The sequence below is a fragment of the Chiloscyllium plagiosum genome, unplaced genomic scaffold, assembly GCF_037043375.1.
Source record: "Chiloscyllium plagiosum isolate Xiang-an unplaced genomic scaffold, Cpla_swu_hap1 HiC_scaffold_4, whole genome shotgun sequence".
In the NCBI taxonomy this organism is placed as follows: Eukaryota; Metazoa; Chordata; class Chondrichthyes; order Orectolobiformes; family Hemiscylliidae; genus Chiloscyllium; species Chiloscyllium plagiosum.
In genome coordinates, this window is record NW_028270142.1 from 78,902,599 (window position 1) to 78,924,981 (window position 22,383).

A 22,383-nucleotide genomic window follows, 5' to 3' on the forward strand; every position below is an offset into this window, starting at 1 on the left:
AACTTAAGTAAAGACCAGGAAGGTTGACAAGGGCAGGGTGGTAGACATAGTCTCTATGGATTTCAGTAAGGCCTTTGATAAGGTTCAACATGGTAAGCTGCTCTGGAAGGTTAGGTCGCATGGAACCAAGGGGAGCTGGCAAATTGGATGCACAGTTGGCTTGATGGTAGGAAGCAGAAGGTAATATTGGAAGGATCCTTGTCAGACTGGAGGCATGTGACTAGTAAGTGCCTTAGGGGTCGATGCTGGGCCAATTGCTGTTTGTCATTTATATCAATGATTTGGATGAGAACATATAAGGCTTGATTAGGAAGTCTGTAAATGACACTAAAATAGGTGGTATCATGGACAGTGAGGAAGGTTATCAGAAATTGCAGCAGGGCCTTGATCAGCTGGGGAATCGTGCCAAGAAATGGCAAATGAAGTTTAATATACATAAGTGTGAGGTCTTTGCAAAGTCAAATCAAGGTAGGGGCTTCATTGTGAATGGAAGAGTCTTAAGGGGTGGAGTGGAACAAAGTTACCTTGGAGTTCTGGTTTACGGTTCTCTAAAAGTGGAGTCACAGGTAGACAGGACAGTGGTTTTCAGCAGTCAGGACATTGAGTATAGAAGTTGAGAAGTTATGTTGCAGTTGTACAGAACATTGGTGAGGCTGCACTTGGAGAATTGTGTTCAGTTTTGGAAACTTTGCTACAGGAAGGATATTATTAAACTGGAAAGAGTGCAGAAGAAATTTACAAGAATGTTACCAGGACTCAATGGTCTGAGTTATTGGACAGCTTTCTTTAGAGTGCAGGCAACCGAAGGGGCATCCTTTGAAGTGTATAAGATCATGAGAGGCGTGGATAAGTGAATGCACACAGTCTTTTTCCCAGGGTTGGGGAATCAAGGACTAGGGTTTAAGGTTAGAGGGGAAAAAATAAAAGGAAACTGAGGGGCAACTTTTTTACACAGAGGTAAAAGTATATGGAATGAGCTGCCAGCAGAAATTGTTGAGGTCGGTGATCAAAATTTTAAAGGCATTTGGACAAATACATGGATAGAAAAGATCTAAAAGGATTTTGGCCAAGTGCACCATGGCATGGTAGGGCAGAACAGTGGCTCAATGGTTATTACTGCTGCTTCACAGCACCAGGGACCCAGGTTCAATTCCGGCCTCAGGCGACTGCCAGTGTGGAGTTTTCTCTGGCTGTTCTGGTTTCTTCCCACAATCCAAAGATGTGCAGGTTAGGTGAATTGGCCTTGCTAATCAGGGATGTGTAGGTTAGGTGCATTTGTCAGGAGTAAAATGTAGGGGAATGAGTCTGGGTGGGTTGCTCTTTGGAGGGTCAGTGTGGACTTGTTGGGTCGAAGGGCCTGTTTCCTCATTCTAGGGATTTTATGATTCTCTGCAAGCAAATGGGATTAGCGTAGATGGACATTTTGGTCACATGGACCAGTTTGGTCTGTCTCTGTGCTGTATAACTATTACTCAAATTCAGGTGCAAATTCAGGTGAATAGCTGACAGTATTTGCTACAAACAAAGATTGTGTGTATGAAATATATAAAAAAAGATTGAACTGAAGTTCAAATAATTTGCGATTCCTCAGATACTGTAACAGGATCTGGACAAAATCCAGACATGGGCTGACAAGTGGTGAGCTTTTGCCCGAAACGTCGATTTTACTGCTCCTCGGATGCTGCCTGAACTGCTGTGCTCTTCCAGCACCACTAATCCAGAATCTGGTTTCCAGCATCTGCAGTCATTGTTTTTACCTAGTTATATTTGTGCCAGGCTATGACCATCACCAATAAGAGGTAATTTAACCACTTCCTCTTGACATTCAATGGTGTTAACATCACTGAATCCCACACTATCAACATCTGGGGCTTATCATTGACCAGAAACTCAAATGGCTCAATACATAAACACAGTGGCTACTAGAGCAGCTCAGAGGTTAAGAATATTGCCATGAGTAACTGACCTACTGACTCCCCAAAGCTTGTCCACTAAATACAAGGCACAAGTCAGGAGTGTGATGGAATCTCCCCACTTGCCTGGATGAGTGTTCCAACAACACTCAAGAAGCTTGACACCATCCAGGACAAAGCAACCCACTTGATTGGCACTACATCCACAACCATACACATCCTCCAACACCAATACTCAGTGTGCACTATCTACAAGATGCGCTGCAGAAATTCATCAGAAATCCTCAGGCAGCACCTTCTAAATTCATGACCACTCCATCTAGAAGGACAATGGCAGAAGATATATGGGAACACCACTACCTTCAAGTTCCCTTCCAAGCCATTCACCATCCTGACTTGAAAATATATCACTATTCCTTCACTGTCACTGGGTCAAAATCCTGGAATTCCCTTCCTATTGGCGTTTAGGTCAACCCACAGCAGGTGGACTGCAGTGGTTCAAGAAACCACTACCTTCACAAGTGCAGCTAGGGACAGGCAATAAATGCTGGGCAGCCAGCAACTTCCACATCCCACAAATGAATTTTGAAAAAGTGTCATATAGAGACAGGCAATATTCTGGAGAGCAATAATGAATATCTGAAGCCTTTAGCAACCTTTGATGTCCTCTCTTTTAACTGGGTCTCAAAGACAGCTCTTGACTTATGTGGGAGCATCATGAAGCAGGATAGTGGCTGCAGCTTGAGGCCTACATTGATCAGGGACTCCGAGACAGCATACCCATCATTCAACTGCTTGAAACCAACCCACACTGAGTTGGAAAATAATTGGAGAAACATCACAGAAAATCGATGAGTTTACCAGCTGATAAGCCATTAGAGACCGTCCTCAAATAGCTATAAATTAGTAAAGTGGATTACTAAGGAATGAACAGAGAAACTCCAAGGTTAAATGAAAGTCAAGGCCAATATAATGAAGTAGTATATGTAAGCCAATGTTTAGTAGGGAATCAAACACCAAGTTTACACAATGGGAATAAACTTTAGAATAGGTAATTAAGTTAGTCAGCCATTAAGTAAGTTTAAGTTTAAGACATGGCAGCTCAGGTCGGTCAGGTGGAATATGTCACATATACTATGTGGCAAGTCAACTGGGAAAAGTAGGACAAACAAATCCAGAGTTCCCTGGATGAGAAAGGAGCTAGAAATAAACATTAGAAAGAAATTGTATGCTTATGATAGGTGTAAGGCAGAAAATCCAATTGAGAACCAATACTGAAGGTTTACTGAGAAAGTGAAAAAATAACTAAGAGAAGCAGACTTTCTACAAAGAGACTAGCAGGTTTCATGAAGGGGACCCTCCAAGTCTTCCATAGATATATAAATAATAAAAGAATGGCTAGAGGAGGAATAGGGTTGATTAGAGACAATAAAGAGGGTTAACACATGGAGTTAGAGGGCAGAGATGAGGTGTTAAATGAATAATTCACACCTGTCTTTAAGAAAGAGAAGCATGCTGACTTGGTTATGATGACAGAGAGGGAACTCTGTCATGAAAAAGGTTTAAACTTAATAAGGAAGAAGCCTTGTAAAGATTGTTGGTATGTAAGGTCAGCAAGGCACTGGGAGTGGATGAGATGCATCCAAATATTTTGAAGGAAGTGAGGGTAGAAATTATGGGGATACCAGCTATAATCATTTAGTCTTCCCTAGAAACAGAGGAGTTGCCAGAAGACTGTAGAACTGCAAATGTTAAGGCCTTGTTCAATAAAGTTTTGTAAGGTTAATTCCAACAATTACAGACCAGTTAGATTAATTTCAGTGTTGGATAAGCTTCTTGAAACAATTACTTGGGACAGAAAAAGGTGAGTTGATTATAAATAGTCAGCATGGATTTCTAAAGGGGAAATCATTTTAATTAACTCACTAGAGTTTTTTGAAGAGGTATCAGGAAAGGCTAACAAGGTCAATGCCATTGAGGTGATACGTATGGATTTACAGAAAGTGTTTGATATAGTATCATACAATAGACTTATGAGAAAAGGTATAGGTCATGGTATAAAAGGGACAGTAGTAATATGAATATAAAATGGACTGAGTGATGGGAAACAGAATAATGGTCAATAGATATTTCTCAGGCTGAAGGAACATTTGTAGTGGAGGTTCCTACAGGTTGGTATCCAGAACCTTGCTCCCTTTCTTTATTAATAATCTAGATCTTGGTGTGAAAGAGACAATTTCAAAGTTTGCATATGTCATGAGCTTGGAAGATTGGAAACTCTGAAGTGGACAATGTGGAACACCAAACTGACATTGTCAAATTGGTGGAATGGGTAGATAGGTGGCTGGTGAGTGCGAAGCCATGTATTTCAGTAGAAATAACATTGAAAGACAATACAAAATAGTAGTACAACTGTAAACAAGGTGCAGCCGCAGAGGAATCTGGTGTATATGCGCGTAAATCATTGAAGTTGGCAGCTTAGGTGGACAGAGCAATAAATAAAGCATGCAGTGTTCTTAACATTATTAATAATGGATTAGAGTGCAAAGCAAGGAATTTACATTAGTCACTTGTCAGGCCTCAGCTGGAGTATTGTAAAGAATTGTGAGTGCCACACTATAGGAATAGGAAAGATGTGATTGCATTGAAGAAAACGTAAAAGCAATTTACTGGAATAGTTCCAGGAATGAGAAACGTCAGTTATGACGTTGGTTGAAGAAATTTGGACTCTTCTCACTGGAGTGAAGAAGGCTGAGAGGTCATTTTATAAAGGTTTCTAAAATCGCAAGGGGCATTGATAGATTAGATAGAATGCAGTTGTTTCCACTTTTAAAGTAGCAAGAATGAGAGGGCACTGATTTAAAATGATGTGCAATCAAAGCAAGGGAGATATGAGGCAACAGGGTTTCACACAGTGAATAGCTAAGTATGGAATGCACTGCCTGGAAATGTAGTGCAGGTAAATTCTATTGAGGCATTTAAAAAGACATTAGATGATTCTTTTGGTTAGCAATAGTGTGTAAAGGTATGGGGCAAAAACAGGTGATTGCCACTCGGTAATGATGCTCATTTGAAAATCCAGTGCTAGCACGATGGCCTAATGGGCTTCTTCTACTCCATAACAATTCTAAAGTCTTTGTGATATCTCTTCAACTTCACCTTTCTTTCTATAATTCTTTGACTGTTGTGAGACAATCTCCTGAATGTTTGCTTCAAGAATATTTCTCCTTCTACGTGGTGTAGTTTTTCCAACTGTCTCCGTATTTGGACATGAAATCATCCTAATGCAACATATTGTGAAAAAAATTGAACTAAATATAACAATTGAATGTAACTGCTAACTTTAGATTTTGAAATAAATCAACTTGACATTACTGAGTAACAGTGCAAAGATAACAATGATTTTTAGTTGAGGTCTTTAGTTCTATCAAAATTTAATGTCAAACTCTATTTGCCTGATTATTAAGGTCTAAGGTCCACCCCCACCTTTCATTATTTGCTTCAGGCTGCCAAAAAAAGTATTATATTGTTTCTCTATTTAATTATATGTGGGCAGAAGACAGATGTATAATATTTCAAAAACTGTAAACAACAAATTGCAGAAAAATGAAAAGTTTCAGATCAAATTTAAAAAGGAGAAGTGCAAAATGGTACATTTGGATGCATGCGGCAGGAAATTGAGACTGATTGGCTTGCTCTGATTGGATAACTCCTTGGATCTAACTTAATAAGAGTTAGAATATTCTCAATGCTGGAATTGGAAAAGAGCATCACTCCACTTTCATGCTGGAAGCTTGCAACCTTGCAGTTTATATGACGATGTAAAGGGTATAAAACACATGCAGAGTCTGGTCCCATTGAGTGATCCTTGTGTCTGGTGACCCTGCCTGGAAACGTAGTGATGTTCCCCAAAAGGCTATAGGTTCCATAGCCATTTCCATTCGTTCTGCAGTTTGGTCAATATATCCTTTATCCGAAATCCTTGGGGCCAGTTGCTTTTCAGAATTTGGAATTTTTCAGATTTCAGAATAAATTATATTTTCACAGTGAAATAAAAAAAACTAACTTCAGACACACATGTAAATAGTATGAGTGCAAAGACACAATTGATGCCTGCCAGTGCTGGAGCACACTGCTATGTCACATCTGAGTGACGTGGTTCAAGTGGGTGTGGAGTTGGGTCATCTGTTTACATGACAAAATGACCTTCCACACTCCATGAAAAAAATTTCAAATTTCGGATCTTTTCAGATTTTGGAATTTCAGATAAAGGATTGTGTATCTGTATTTGTAAACTTTCATCCTCACAATCCAGCCTCAAATTTATCCTCCCATCTCTTCCCTCTCTTTAAAAACTATTGCCCTGGCATCCCTACTGCCCATATCACACTTGTTCCTTTTACAAGCAAATTGAGCTGTCAGAGTCTAGATATAGGCGGCCCCAGCAATGCAGATTCTCCTCCAGATGTCAGAAAATGGTGCGCTGTACTTTTCCGAAGTAATGCCAACAGGAGACTCTCTTGCCTAGGTAGTGATTGCAAGCAAATTTAAAAATTCAAAACTTTATTTAAAAATTCAAACATATTCCTGCTCCCAGGTTATGTCAACTGCTTTTTGGTGAGGTGAAGACCCTTTTGTTCTTTTCTCCCTCCAACCTACAGCCAAATTATTTCCATTTTGTTTTTAACCATTAGATTTTTTCCTTTAGTACAGGTACACAATCCTTTATCCGAAATCCTTGGTGCCAGTTGTTTTTCTGAATTCAGAATATTTTTGATTTCAGAATAACTGACATTTTCACAGTGAAATAAAAAAAACTAACAGCAGTCACACGTGTGAATAGTATGAGCGCTGAGACACAATTGATGCCTGTCAGTGCTGGGCCACACTGCCACATCACATGTAAGCGATGTGGTTCAAGTGGGTGTGGAGTTGGGTCATCTCTTCACATGCCAAAATGATGCTCCACACACCACGAAAACATTTTGGTTTTCGGAACTTTTCGGGTTTCGGTATTTCGTATAAAGGATTGTGTGCCTGTATTTGTTATTTTTTGGTTCATCTCCACAATGCTTTGGTTTCAGATGATGCCACCTTGCTTTTGCAATTTTTTGTATTCTGATTCACATATAGGGGATCTCCTAAATGACAATGCAATTGCGTGCACATTTTAACAATGACTTTTAATTTACAAACTAACATTATACACAGTAATTAATCAACAAAATTATCTTTAGATGTCTCCTCTGTGAGAACTCTTTCCAGCTCTTTTTCAGTTATGTGATGTCACGTCAGCACTACATCATGCTCCCTCAGGCTCACGCTGTTAAACTATTACTCCACAGAAAGGGCCTAATTGCCCAAGAAACAAAGATAAAAGATCCACTCCAGTCAATCAACTTCCTTTAATTGTGATACATTTCACATCATTGTTCAGTTTTCACAGTAACTGTTGTCATTTTTTATCCAGTTAATTTGATTAAAACTTGCCAAAGGAATTTGAATGGAATTTTCATGTCAAATCCTGTAAACTGGGCTGGACTAGACAGAAGTGCCAGTCAAGCAGCAGAATTTATCATAAGGGTACAACTGAATGGATTCTCTGGAGGATCATGTTCTATCCCATTTCTGTTCTCCTAATTTCTCTTATGCTCTGCCCAAGTATTTGCCCAAATTTTGTTCAGGATGGTCATCTTGAGGAATATAGGAACAGGAGTAGGTCATTCAGCTCATTAAGACTGTCCTGCCATTCAGTATGATTATGACTAATCAAACACCCCCGTAACCCAAGTGGCATCGATAATCAGAAATTTATTGATCTCTACCTTAAACATATTCAAAGACACCCTCTATGGAAAAATATTTCCTCAGATAAGGAATCCTAAACTGCGCACAGTACTCCAGGTGTGTACTTCAGGCTCCTGTATAATTGAAGCATTTCATTACTGCTGGATTCAAATCCATTTTCAATGAAGGCTAGCATTTCATTAGCAATCCTATTGGCTTGCTATATCTGCATGTTAGCCTCCAGAGACATATTGGCAAAGATACCCATACCCCTTTGAATATCTACACATTCCAACCTTTTGCCATTTAAGCAATACTCTGCACATCTGCTCCTACTAAAGTGGATAATCTGCCATTTTTCTCCTCTATGCTCTTTCTGCCACTTTTTTGCCTAATCACAAAGCCTATTCAATCCTCCTGAAATCCCTTTACACCTTTGTCATAAATCTTAACTTTTAACTTTGTGTCACGTGCAAATTTAGAAATATTACTTTTCGTCTCTACCTCTAAATCATTGATTATACATTGAGAGCAGCTGGGGCCCAAGTACTAACCCTTGGGGCATCCCAATAATCACAACCTGCTATTATTCCTACTCTCTGTTTTCTGTCAGTTACCCAATTAAATTAATCCATGTCAGTACATTATTTCTTATCACATGTGATTTAATTTTTCTAATTTCGGATGTACTTCTGATTAAGCCCCAACTATTCACTATATATATGATATTTAAACGATTTGGATGAGAGAACAAAATGTTTTCAAGTTTGCCGATGTTGCAAAACTGAGTGGGATTGTGAGTTGTCAAGAGGATGCAAAGAAACGTTTTCCTGGAGTGGAGGACTCAATTACTAGTGGTCACGAGTTCAAAGTGAGAGGGGAAAGGTTTAGTGGAGATATATGTGGAAAGTTCTTTATGCAGGGGATGGTGTGTGCCTGGAATGCATTGCCAGCGGAAGTGGTAGGGGCTGAAATGGCAGCGTCATTTAAGATGTATGAATGGGCAGGGAGCAAAGGGACCTTAGAAAATAGACAGCAGATTTAGTAAGAGGATATGGGTTGGCGCAGACTTGGAGGGCAGAAGGGCCTGTTCCTGTGCTGTAATGTTCTTTGTTCTTTTTTTCTCTTTGTTCTTTGAAACTTCAAGATGATTCAGACAAGTTGAGTGAGTAGACAAATACATGGCAGAACAACATGACTAAATATATGAAGTTGTGCACTTTAGTGTAAAAACCAGAGATTAAAAATATAATCTAAATGGTGATATGTGGGAAGTGTGGGTGTACAAAGGGTCCTTGTACACCAGTCAATGAAATTAGACAGGCAGGTATAGTAAGCAATTAGGAAGACAATAAGTTTTCTTAGCAAGAGGATTTGATTTCAGAAATAGGGATGTTGTAGTGTTTTAGAGGACTGTGGTAAGAACAAGCATGGAATATTATATGCATTTTTGGACTCCTTACCTAAGAAAGAACATATTTGCCACAGAAGGAATGCAGCTGATACTGGGGATGGCAGATCTGTCATATGAAGAGAAAATGGTTTGACTAGTCCTGTTCTCATTTAAGTTTAAAAGGAGCAGGGGTCTAATTGAAATGTATAAAATTTTAAAAGGACTAGATAGACTAGATGCAGGAAGAATGTTTTCTCTAGCTGGGGAGTCTAGAACTAAAGGAGACAATTACTGTATTCAGAGTCAACCATTTAAGACTAATACGAAGAAACATTTCTTCATTCAGAGTGTAATGAACTTGTGAAAGTTTCTACCCCAGAAGATTGTAGGGGCCAAATGACTAGATAAATTCAAAAAAGAGATGGATAATTTTTAGGAGGATAGGGAGAAAATGAAAATATAGGATTGAGATAGAAGATTAGCTGTAATTGTATTGAATGGTGGAGCAGGCTTGAAGGGTTGAATAGCTTACCTGTGCCCCTGGTGTCTATATTTTTATGTTTCTATGTTTATGTTTAACTGGACAGGTTTTATTTCACATTTTACTTTATTTGTAAAGCATATAGTGTGCAGTGCATATAATGAGTTGTTTCTTCTTTGTGCCAGAAATGGGAAACATTCCCTGTACTGGCACTGTCACCCAATAAACTCACAAAATATATGTTCACATTCCTTCCTACCTGTTGCTTCTATTTATAAATGCAGCTGTTCTCTGAACATGTTTCCTCACTTTTCTGTTTTTACTTGTTTCTATTCAGAGCAATAATGGTTGTTTGTTTCTTGGTATTTTCCCATAGTACTCACAATTCTTTACCTATGTCTTTTTCAATATGAATATTGAATACTTGTCTATTGCCTCTTGATTTTTGTTATATTGCTTCCTGAAATGTTTCATTGAAGTCTCAAGCATAATTTTCAGAATTTGACGTCACATGATTTTGTTGAAACAGTGTATCTTTATGCACCTGCACTACTCTCAGCTCTTCCCATCATTGATACCAAATTTGTTTGCTTTAGTATCTCAGATGCAGCATATATGGCCATTTAGCAAATTGAAATTTTGCATGGTGCCAGAATTCCACATACTTTTTCTGCAACGAAATCTGCAGTAATCTGGTAAAAGGTAAGCCTGACTTGACTATCATACAAGTTAATTGTTGATTTTGAAACTTGTGTTGTCCTGGAATTTGATCGATAAGTTCTGTTTGGGTTACTGCCACCAATCCTTCTATTTTTCTGTCTATTCTTTTTAATAGAACAATTGACCAAATGAAACTAAAATAAACTTGTGGCCTCCAACAAACACTAACAAAAATCAAAGCATAAATGGAACTTTTCAAGCTTAATTTAAAATATCACTTTGGGAGTTTGATGATGAACCTCACCACCTCCCCACAAAAAAAATCCACCAGTAGCAGAAAGCTATAGTATACCAGCAGACATTGAGTGTTCTTTGTCCAAAGACACTAGAGTGTGAATGTAAATACAGAGGACAGACAGCATTCAGATGTAACAACCTCCTCCATAGCTTGCTGTCTGGACCTGTTAATGGCTACCTTGACCAGGCCTCGGAGGAGACCAATAAAGAGTTCCTCTGATTTGCCCACCTATCTGCGCTAGATACTGAAGATTAGGAATATGTGGCTGAAGTACAACCAAAACTTTAGGGTAACAGAAAGAGGCTAGAGATCCTCAAAGCCTCAAATATGACAGCATTTGTCCTGGAAAATGTGCTGGTGAGTCCTTTCTTAAGCCACTGCAGTCCATGTAGTGTAGGGACACCCACGTTGCTGTCAGGGAAGGAATGTCCAGAATTTTGACCCACTGACAGTGAGGAAACAGCGATAATGTTCCAAAGCCAAATGGTGTATGTGCTGGAGAGGAAGTTACAAGTGATAAAGTTTCCACGCATCTGTTGCTCTTGTCTTTCTAGGTGGTAGAGGTTGTGGATTGGCATGGTTTGGATAGAGGCACCATGATGAATTCCTGCATTGCATTTCATATACATTGCTGTGTCTGTGAGTTGGTTGTGATGGGAGACAATGTTAAAAGTGATGTGTCTTTTTTTCCTTAATGTTGATAGGTTTTGTGAATATTGTGAGAGTTGCACTCATCCAGGAAAGTAAATAGTATTTCATCACACCCCTGACTCGTGCCATGTAGATGGGGGATAGGTCTAACCTGTAACCTACTCTTGGCACCTCAGTTTGTTTGTAGGTGGTCCAGTTCAATTTCTGGCCAACAGTAGCCCATAGAATTCTGATAATGAGGGATTCAGTGACAATGATGCCATTGAATGTCAAGGGCTGATTCTCTCTTTTTGATGATAGTTATCGTTTGATATTTCTGTGCTGTGAATGTTACTTGCTACTCAACATGTTAAGCTTGGATATTGTCTGGGAATATAAGAACATGGACTGCTTCAGTACCTAAAGAGTCAGGAATGGTGCTATACATTATGCAGTCATCAGCAAACACCCCCAACTCTAACTTAATGTTGGGATGAAGGTCATTGATGAAGCAGATGAAGATGGTTAAGGCTAGGAAATTACCCTGAGTTGATGGCATTGTGGAACAGGTGACAATTTCTGTGATAATGCAGCAATTATGCAAGTTCAGGTTACATTAATGGCGAATATGGATGAAGAAGATAGTGTGTTGAACAATGTATTTTCATTTGGTTCATGTTTCTGTGAACAGCTAAATAGTTAATTCTGAAGTTTGGAGGCAGCGATAATGATCCTGTAGTGTATATGTTGAAAGCAGTGATGACCTTTCCTTACATTGACATTGCAGTGACTGTGATGAATGTAATTCCTAGGTCTGAAGTAAGTATATGAGATCATTCTTGTATTATTTTAAGGTGAAGTATAGCTTCAGAAAACCATTCACACAAAAATGAAATACCGCACATCTTAATTCTTTATTCCTCACCACAGAAACATGAGCTTTTTTGTGGTTTTCCATAAATTGTTTATTTCAGGAAATTATTGCTCAGGTAGGCTAGAAATGTAGGTGGCAATAATCCTTTATCTGTATTTCTGCTTGTTACTTTCTTGGTAGCAAAGATAAAACAGCATTCCTAATGAAGAGACTTATGTTCAATAAAGGGAAAGAGACAAAATGAAGCACTAAGCTTTTTGATTTACAAAAGTTCAAAATTGTAGTCAAGACAATATTTATTCTAAATAAAAACCAAAAAGAACTGTGGATGCTGTAAATCAGAACAAAAACAGAAATTGTAGGAGAAGTTCTGAGGAAGGGTCAATTGACCCGAAGCGTTAACTCTGATATCTCCCCACAGATGCTGCCAGACCTTCTGAGGTTTTTCAGCAATTTCTGTTTTTGTTTTTAATATTTATTCTAAGATAAACTTATAGCAATTTGCATTATCACTGAGCAATCTCTTCAGATCAACTTTTATCCATTAGCAGTAATGAATGCCTCTTATAAAGCAACATTCCTTGATATGAGTAGCCCAGAAGAGCTTATGGGAATGCGACCAGATGGGGTGGCATTGTGGCTCAGTAGTTAGTACTGCTGCCTCACAGTGCTAGGCACCTGAATTCAATTCCACTCTCAGGCAATTCTCTGTGTAGAGTTTGCACAATTCCCCCTCTCTTGTCTGTTTAGACTTCTTCCAGGTACTCTGATTTCCTCTTACAGTCCATAGGTGTGCAGGTTTGTGATTTGGCCATGCCAAATTTTCCAACGTGACCAAGGATGTCCTGGGTGGATTAGCCATGGAAAGTGCAGGGTTGGGTCTGTGTGGGATACTCTTCAGAGGTTTGAAGTTGACTTAATTCGCTGAATGGCCTGCTTCTACACTGTAGGAATTCTACGTACTGAGTTTTTCCAGCAGTTTCTAGTTTTGCTTCAGATACCCAGCAGCCACAGTCCTTTGTTTCAATATTATTATATCTGAAAGTCTGATAATCAATATAAATTAGCATTTAAATTTAATTTCATATGAGCACCATTGTTTGGGTGGGCACTTCTAAACATTGCTCTCACTGTCAGCAGAATTTGTTTAGTACTGTTATTAAGATGAGAGTGTAGTATTATGCATGATTTCTAAACCAAAGTTCCAACTTTAAAATTGCCTGGAATTATAAACTATAATATTTGGAAATCTGTCAGTGAAACTGCAAGCAGGTAACTGCTTTCCTAAGGAGAAAATTAGAAGTTGCAGCTTCAGACACATAATTAATAGCTGCATAGTATATGAGGGGAAGTACACAATGGTCATTACAAAAGTGAGTGACTGATTTAAATATCCTAAAGTTGCATTATATTGGTATAATTTAACAGTGAGAGATGAGCCACTCCAGTTATTGAAGTTTGAAGGTGCACATATGGTAAGAGACAGAGGTGCAACATGCTGCCCACCCTGGGTAGCAGTAGTTAATTGAATATCATTCAGCTAGATTTTTTTCCATTAATTTACTATGTGAAGCTGGTATTAAATTTTAGGAAGTGTACTGTGTGAGCCTTTCAGTTTTTGTCACATCTTGAATTTGTGCCTTCTTAAATTATGGATGTATTTGGCAAGCAAAGAAAGCCTTTTAAAGTTGTCCATAGATCTAGAATGCACCATTAACAACATTTTATCAGCTAACATTTCACAGCTCATATTTTTTAAAAAATAGAATTTAGTCATTGTTGGTTAATTTATTGCTCATCCCTAATTGCCCAGAAGGTAGTTAAGAGGCAATCATATTAGTGTCTGTCACATGGAGTCAGAGGTAGGCCAGACCAGTTAAGGTCAACACAGCAGATTTCAATCCCTAAAGGAATGTGATTAATCAGGTGGGTTTTTACAACAATAAACAATGGCTATTTGGTTGCCATTAGGGTAGTTTTTAATTCCAGTTGTTTTTTACTGAATTCAAATTTCATTGCCTGCCATGATAAACCAATGAGAATGGGTTCTGGATTCCAGTGCAGTACTTGTACATCATCCTCTCTCCTATATTCAGCCTATTTAGTTGATAATGATACTGTTGCGGTCATACCTCGACAGCTTTCATGAGGTGTAATATATTTGCTCGTATACTGACACAAGGTATAAATTCATGAGAATTGTCTTTGTTATGTTGGCTATTTAAAACCTAATTTATAGTTGCTATTGAATTCTATTTGACTGTTAACTCATGTTTAACTTATTTTGAGTTTGGTTCGATTGGTGAAGTAAAAGTTATAAAAACTTAAATCCCATACTTTGGTTTTTTTCTATTGGGGTTGTTTGATAAGTTCAGTTCTTAAAGTTTATACATCTCCATGGGGATCAGAACAGTATAAGCATCTTTTTATTTAAATCCTCACAGTAGTAGTTTACATACAGATATAGTGAGTGATATGGTATCCTTTCACTACCTTCACATTTTCTAGTAAAATGTAATGGGAGCAGTATATCTGTTCTTGCTGGTCCAAAGCTGTTATGAATAGGTCCACAGAAATAACACCAGGACTAAAAAAATGTACATTCCCATTTGGATAAAGGTTCCTTGAGTTTTTCTCTCTTGTTATGGAAAATAATATTTTGCTCAGTTCTGGCATCAATCTAATTTTTTTTAACAATGTACAAACCCAGCTCTTGAAAAAAAAAGGTCAAACTTATGGCTCCATAAGGACAAATATATAGAATTTTCTCTAAGGTAGCCTTTACACCCTAGGAATGAATTTATACAACTATTTCCCTCATGCCCCTGCCCGAGATCATCTTGCTTCTGAGATCCTCCTTTCACTTCTTTGGTACTATTCTCAATAAGGTACTGATCATTCAACTGATATAAGGAAAAAAAAACGAGATGAGGTCCTGAAAGCAGAATTCAGGGAGCTAGGAGAGAAGTTAACGAGGAAGACCTCAAAGGTAGCGATGCCAGGATTGCGACAAGTTCCATGTGCTAGCCAGGGTAGAAATGAAAGAATAGACAGGATGAACACATGGTTTGAGGGATGGTGTAGGAAGGAGGGATTCAGATTTTTGGGACAGTGAGACCGGTTCTGGGGAAGGTTACAAATTGGGTGGTTTACATCTGAACCAGACTGAAACCAATGTCATAGAGTCATAAAGATGTACAGCATGGAAACAGACCCTTCGGTCCAAACCGTCCATGCTGACCAGATATCCCAACCCAATCTAGTCCCATCTGTCAGCACCTGGCCCAAATCCCTCCAAACCCTTCCTATTCATATACCTATCCAAATGCCTTTTAAATGTTGCAATTGTACCAGCCTCCACCACATCCTCTGGCAGCTCATTCCATACACGTACCATCCTCTGCGTGAAAAAGTTGCCCCTTAGGTCTCTTTTATATCTTTCCCCTCTCACCCTAAACCTATGCCCTCTGGCTCTGGACTCCCCAACGCCAGGGAAAAGACTTTGTCTATTTATCCTATCCATGCGCCTCATAATTTTGTAAACCACTATAAGGTCACCCCTCAGCCTCCGACGCTCCAGGGAAAACAGTCCTAGCCTGTTCAGCCTCCCCCCATAGCTCAAATCCTCCAACGCTAGCAACATCCTTGTAAATCTTTTCTGAACCCTTGGAGAGTTTTTGCTACTGCTGTTGGGGAGGTTTTAAACTAATATGGCAGGGGGCTGGGAACCAGAAGAAAAGACTAATAGATAGTGAGGCGGAAACTAGAGACTGTAACGATCATGAAGTTAGCATTACCAAGGGGAAGAGTAGGCAGAGAGTAGATGAATGCAAAAGCATTGGCGGCCTGAAGTGTATATACTTTAATGCAAGGTGTATAATGGGTAAGGCAGATGAACTTAGGACTTAGATTGGTGCCTGGGAGTATGATGTTATTGTGATCACAGAGACTTGGTTTAAGGAAGGGTATGATTGACAACTAAATGTTCCAGAATAAAGATGCTTCGACAGGAAAGGGAGGAAAGTAAAAGGGGGGAGGAGTTGCATTGCTGGTCAGGGATGATACCACAGTTATGCTAAAGTTGGGCACTAAAGTTGAGCAGTGAGGCATTATGGGTAGAGCTGAAAAATAAGAAGGGTGCAGTTACATTGCTGGGGCTGTATTACAGGCCTCCCAACAGTGAGTGTGAGGTAGAAGAACAAATAGGTAAACAGATGTAGTGGCAACAGGGTGGTGGTGATGGGAAATTTTAATTTTCCCAACATTGACTGGGATACACTTAGTGTCAGAGGTCTGGATGGGGCAGAATTTGTAAGGAGCATCCAAGAAAGTTTTCGAGAGCAGTATGTCAATAGTCCGATGACGAAAGGGGCCATATTGGACTTGGTGTTGGGGAATGAGCTAGGCCAAGTGGTAATAGTTGCAATGGGGGATTTCTTTGGGAATAGTGACAACAATTCTGTAAGCTTTAGAGTACTCATAGACAAAGATGAGAGTGGTCCAAAGGAAAGACTAGTAAGCTGGGCCAAGGCCAATTATACCAAAATTCGGCTGGAGCTGGGAAACTTGGATTGGGAGCAGCTATTTGAAGGGAAGTCCACATGTGATATGTGGGAGGCTTTCAAAGATAGGTTAAAGATAGTGCAGGATAAGCATTTCCCTTTGAAAACAAGGGGTAGGAAAGGCAAGATTCGTGAACTGTGGATGACAGGAGAAATTGTTCAACTAGCCAAGAGGAAAAGGGAAGTGTACATAAGGTCCAGGCAGCTAAGAGCACAACAGGCCTTGGATTAATATCGGGAGAGTAGGACCAATCTTAAATGAGGAATCAAGCAGTCTAACAGGGATCATGAAATAATTTTAGCGAGTAGAATTAAGGAGAATCCCAAGGCCTTTTATTCATATATAAGAAGCAAGAGGGGAACTAGAGAAAGGGTTGGACCACTAAAGGATAAGGAAGGCTGTGTGTCAAACCTGAGAAAATGGGCAAGGTTCTCAATGATTAGTTTGCATCAGTGTTCACTGATGAGAGGGATATGATGAATTTTGAGCTTAGAGATGGAAGTTTGTTTACTCTGGATCACGTTGACATAAGGAGGGAAGATGTCTTGGGAAGGCTAAAGAATATTAAGTTGGACAAATCCCCAGGACCAGATGGGATCTATCCCAGGTTGCTGAGGGAGGCAAGAGAGGAAATAGCTGGGATCCTGACAGATATCTTTGGAGCATCCTTAAACATAGTGCCAGAGGATTGGAGAGTTGCTAATGTTGTCCCCCTGTACAAGAAGGGGAGTAGGGATATTCCAGGTAACTACAGACAAGTGAGCCTGATGTCAGTAGTGGGAAAATTGCTGGAGAAGGTACTGAGGGATAAAATCTATTTATATTTGGAAAAGAATAGGCTTATCAGTGATAGGCAACATGGTTTCGTGCGGGGTGATCGTGCCTTACCAACTTAATAAAGTTCTTTGAGAAAGTGACCAAATCGATAGATGAAGGAAGGGCTGTAGATGTCTTATACATGGACTTTAGTAAGGCATTTCATAAGGTTCCCCATAGTAAACTAATGGAGAAACTGAAGTCACATGTGTGCAGGGTGTTCTAGCGAAGTGAATAAAGAACTAGTTGAGCAACAGGAGACAGGAAGTAGTAGATGACGGGGGTTTCTTGAAATGGAGAAAGGTGATCAGTGGTGTTCCACAGAGATCAGTGCTGGGGCCACTGTTGTTTGTGATATACATAAATGGTCTGGAAGAGGGCACTGTTGATCTGATCAGTAAGCTTGCAGATGTCACAAAGACTGGTAGAGTAGCAGAAAGCATAGGGGACTATCAAAGAATACGGGAGAATATAGATAGATTGGAGAGTTGGGCAGAGAAATGGCAGATGGAGTTCAATCCAAACAAATGTGAGGTGATGCATATTGGGAAATCTAATTCTAGAGCGAACTATACTATAAATGGAAGAGCCTTGGGAAAAGTTGATGAGCAGAGAGATCTAGGAGTTCAGGCCCATTGTACGTGAAGGTGGCTGCACAGGTGTCATAGAGTGGTCAAGAAGCCATATGGTATGCTTGCCTTCATTGGATGAAGTATTGAGTATAAGAGCTGGCAGATCATGTTAAAATTGTACAAAACTTTGCTTTGGCTGCATTTCGAATGCTGTGTACAGTTCTGGTCATCACGTTACCAAAAGGATGTGGATGTTTTGAAGAGGGTGCGGAGAAGTTTTATGAGAAGTTTGCCTGGTATGGAAGGTGCTAGCTATGAAGAGAGGTTGAGTAGGTTAGGCTTGTTTTCATTAGAAAAAAGAAGATTGAGGAGGGACCTGATTGAGGTTTACAAAATCATGAAGGATGTAGACAGGGTGGATAGAGATATGCTTTTTCCCAGGGTAAGGGATTCAATAACGAGAGGTCACACATTCAAGGTGAGATGTGTAAAGTTTAAGGGGGATACATGCGGAAAATACTTTACACAGAGGGTGTTAGGTGCCTGGAACGTGTTGCCAGCAGAGCTAATAGTGGCAGGCACGGGAGATTCACTTAAGGTGGCGTCTGGACAGATGCACAAGTAGGTGGGGAGCAGAGGGAAACAGGTCCTTAGGAATTGGGCAATAGGTTTAGACAGTGGATTTGGATTGGCACAGGCTTGGAGGGCTGATGGGCCTGTTCGTGGACTGTAAATTCCCTTTGTTCTTTGTTCTTCCCTTCCTAGGGACATTAGCTGAAATTTGTTAATGGTTCTTTCTCGATAGGTCCTATGTTTTCCTCCTTAGAATTTGCTATTCTCCTCATTCTTCCAAAAAATGCAATACTTGATCCCTCTGCCCTTGCAGGGTGTCACCATTCCAATCTTATTTTTAAAGTTTCTTAAATCTGTGTCCATTTTTCCTAGAACTGTGTTTGAATTTTGAGAAGATTTGTAGCTCAGGTTGAGGTTTTGGATGTAGGTTAGCTCACTGAGCTGCACGATTCATTGCCAGATGTTTTGTTACCCTACTAGGTAACATCTTCAGTGGGCCTCAGGTGAAGCAATGTGGAAAATTCCTGCTTTCTATTTAGATGTTTGGGTTTCTTTGGGTTGGTGATGTCATTTCCTGTGGTGATGCTATTTCCGGTTTTGAAGTCACTTCCTGTTCATTTTCTCAGGGGGTGGTAGATGGGGTCTAACTCAATGTGTTTGTTGATAGAGTTCCAGTTAGAATGTCATGCTTCTAGGAATTCTCGTATATGTCTTTGTTTGGCTTGTCCTAGGATGGATGTGTTGTCCTAGTCAAAGTGGTGTCCTTCCTCATCTGTATGTGAGGAGACTAGTGAGAGAGGATCATGTCTGTTTGTAGCTAGTTGGTGTTCATGTATCCTGGTGGCTAGTTTTCTGCCTGTTTGTCCAATGTAGTGTTTGTTACAGTCCTTGCATGGTATTTTGTAAATGACATTAGTTTTGCTCGTTGTCTTTCAAGTTCATTAGCTGCTGTTTTAGTGTGTTGGTGGGTTTGTGGGATACCATGATTCCAAAGGGTCTGAGTAGTCTGGCAGTCATTTCTGAGATATCTTTGATGTAGGGGAGAGTGGCTCGGATTTCAGGTCGTGCTTTATCTGTTTGTGTTTGTTGCCACGTCCAGAAATCCTAGCCACTCTCCCCTATAGGGATTCTATACTTGGGAACGGCAAACAAGATAAGAGAATGTATAATAAATGGTAGGATATTGACTAATTTAGAGCAACAGAAAGTCCTTGAGTGCATGCCTACTGCTGCTTGAAGCTAGATGACAAATAATTACAGTAGTTAAGGAGACTTACAGACTATTTTCTACTTTTAGCCTAGATGCTGAATGGAGGGACAGGGTGGTTATGTGAAAGCTGCATAGCAAGCAATTTAAGTCACAGTCAAAGCCCTGGATACCAAATTACTGAAAAAAAGTCACAAAAGATAATGTGCAGAAAAATGTCGCTAAGACTTACATTCTTTAACTTTGAGGAAAGATTCAATAGACTGGGCTTGTCTTTATGGAACAGAGAGAAGTTCAGGGGAGATTTAATTGATTAATAAAATACTAGGTATGTCGATAGAATGGGTAGAAAAGGCTTCTTTCCCTCATCAGAGGCACCGATAATCAGAGACCTTATTTATAGCATTTGGTATAAGGTTTAATCTAAAGATGAGCAAGTATTTTCTGCTCAGAGGATAGCGTGGGTCTCAACTTCAATCTCCGGAAAGGTGGAAGCACATTATGTTTAAAAAGTATGTGACAGACGTTGAAATCTACGAAGGTGTTGAAGAACTAGAAAATACGATTAGGTTGGCCAACTGGATGTGCGCACAGACGCGATGGCCCGAATGACTTCTAATAGAGTTGTAAGTCTTTCTACTCCCGTGATTCAGGGCTGCTTTCATTGTTTAATGTAAAATTACTATGGCGAACTCTGAAAAGCGGTGCTGGTTTTTCGGTGTACCGAATCCTCCCGCCTCCAACGAGCTGCGTTTGGTCTCCAGCGTCATCGAGTCGATGCAACGTGAGACGAGCAGCGCCGCAGCAGCGAGCCCAGCACTTGTACTCTGTCAGACAGACCCTGCAGCAAGGAGGACCGGCTCTTCACAACGCACCTTGCATACAAGCAAAAGTTCAACTCTAAGTCGGTGAGCTTTGCTTTGCACTGTTACACAGGAGCTTTCGATCTCATCTGTTCGATTAACCTAGATAACAGTTGTTTGATGTTCCTAATAATGTCTCTGTACCTGATCTTGTTCAGTATTTTAAGGTTTTCTCCCAACACTTCCTTTTGTCTAAATAGTATGTTTTTGATTCTGTTATATTTTTATGTCATTCTTTTTTTTTATTTTTATTTTTATAGATAAGACTATGGACGCTCCAGTGGTAATTACTAGAGAAGGCATGGGTCCCAAGTTTGTGTTGTACTCTGATGAACGTACCCCTGCCATTATCCCAAACAGCACTTTCCCAACTACTTCATATTATTGGGAAAATAGCACCGATTTTTTTGACTTTCACACGAACACAGTGAACACCCTTATTCCCATCAGTATCACCGCTGTCTATTCGCTCATTTTTGTGGTGGGTACGGTGGGCAATTGCCTAGTTATGTACGTGATCGTCAGGTAAGAAGCTTTGTTTCGTTGGTGTCTTTGATTTGACATTTCCACCATTCCTGAAAAGATCTCGAAGTTAAACTTTCGTGAAAGACAAAAAGGGTAAAGAAAGCATAGCTGCAAGAAAAATCTCGCGACTGCGACGAGTGTTGAAGTAAAATAATTTGATGGAAATTTCTCAGTGCAAAATACGGACAATTGCAGCTTTTGTGAAGTGCTGTAAATGGTTAATAACTGTATGTAGAATAATAGTTGTCACAGCATCGATGAGACGAATTATTCAGAGTCAACGCAATTTGTGTAGTTCTTTTGTTATTTATTATTTACCAGGCAAATATTCTGGAAATTATTCAGCCAGGTCCTCTCTATTATTCCCTGGTTACTGGCTACATTAAAATAACATGCTTTTAACACAATAAGACAAACGCAAGTACATTTCCGGTGATAATGAAAACCCTGAACTCTATCGGGAAAAATGATTGTTTTAGAATTGCAACGCCCCCAAATGGGAATAATAAGTACTGATTCTGGATTGACAGATTAATCTAAATCGTTCGCTCAAAAACAACAAACATGTGCTTTCAACGTAACCCGTAACTGGGAAACACGTTAGTTGGCAATCAATGTTGAAATATGGTAATTTTTTAGGCCGAGGAAGATTCAAATATATTAACAAAACTAAAATACAGCACGTTGCAGAAATGCAGAAAACACCGGAAACTCGGCATGTCAGATAGCTTCTGAAGAAATGTTATCGATCCGAAATGTTAATCTGACCTCTGTTTTGACGCCAATGCTGCCTAAATGGTTGAATGTTTCTGACATATTTTGTTGAACTGAGAAGTATTAATTTGTGTTTCAAGTTGATATGTGAGCCAAATCTGTTTTTATGTTCTCAGCACACAAAAGCACAAAAGTGCTGATGCTGTTATAAAACGATTATCAATGGTGCACGCAAATCTGTTCCCTTGTAATAAACACTGGCTTCTCCATTATGTGGAAGGCATAGTCATCAGTTCATGGAGTGTGAAATAACCCATGTTAACAACGTAGCTGCCATTGAAATTAATACTGTTAAAATTAACCATCTATCCATGTTAATTTGGGGATGGGTGTGGGGTAGGAATTGTCAACTGCTGCCTACGTTATACTTATCTGGAAAACAAGATCTCAGCATTTGAAAATTGAGAGAAGTCAATACTGTGGTCACCCTATTGATATCTAAGGGCTGCCTAGT

The 22,383-nt window shown here is 39.6% G+C and overlaps 1 protein-coding gene across 1 annotated transcript in view; it reads left to right on the forward strand.

The window, feature by feature from the left end:
* Positions 1 to 20,575: 20,575 nt before the first annotated feature.
* The window catches only part of oprk1 (opioid receptor, kappa 1), a 46,082-nt gene continuing 44,274 nt past the window's right edge, over positions 20,576 to 22,383 (forward strand). The window contains exons 1-2 of the mRNA XM_043688326.2: positions 20,576 to 20,675; positions 20,891 to 21,155. Coding sequence (XP_043544261.2) covers positions 20,899 to 21,155 — 257 coding nt within the window. The 5' untranslated portion in view covers positions 20,576 to 20,675; positions 20,891 to 20,898. The remainder of the gene's footprint in view (positions 20,676 to 20,890; positions 21,156 to 22,383) is intronic.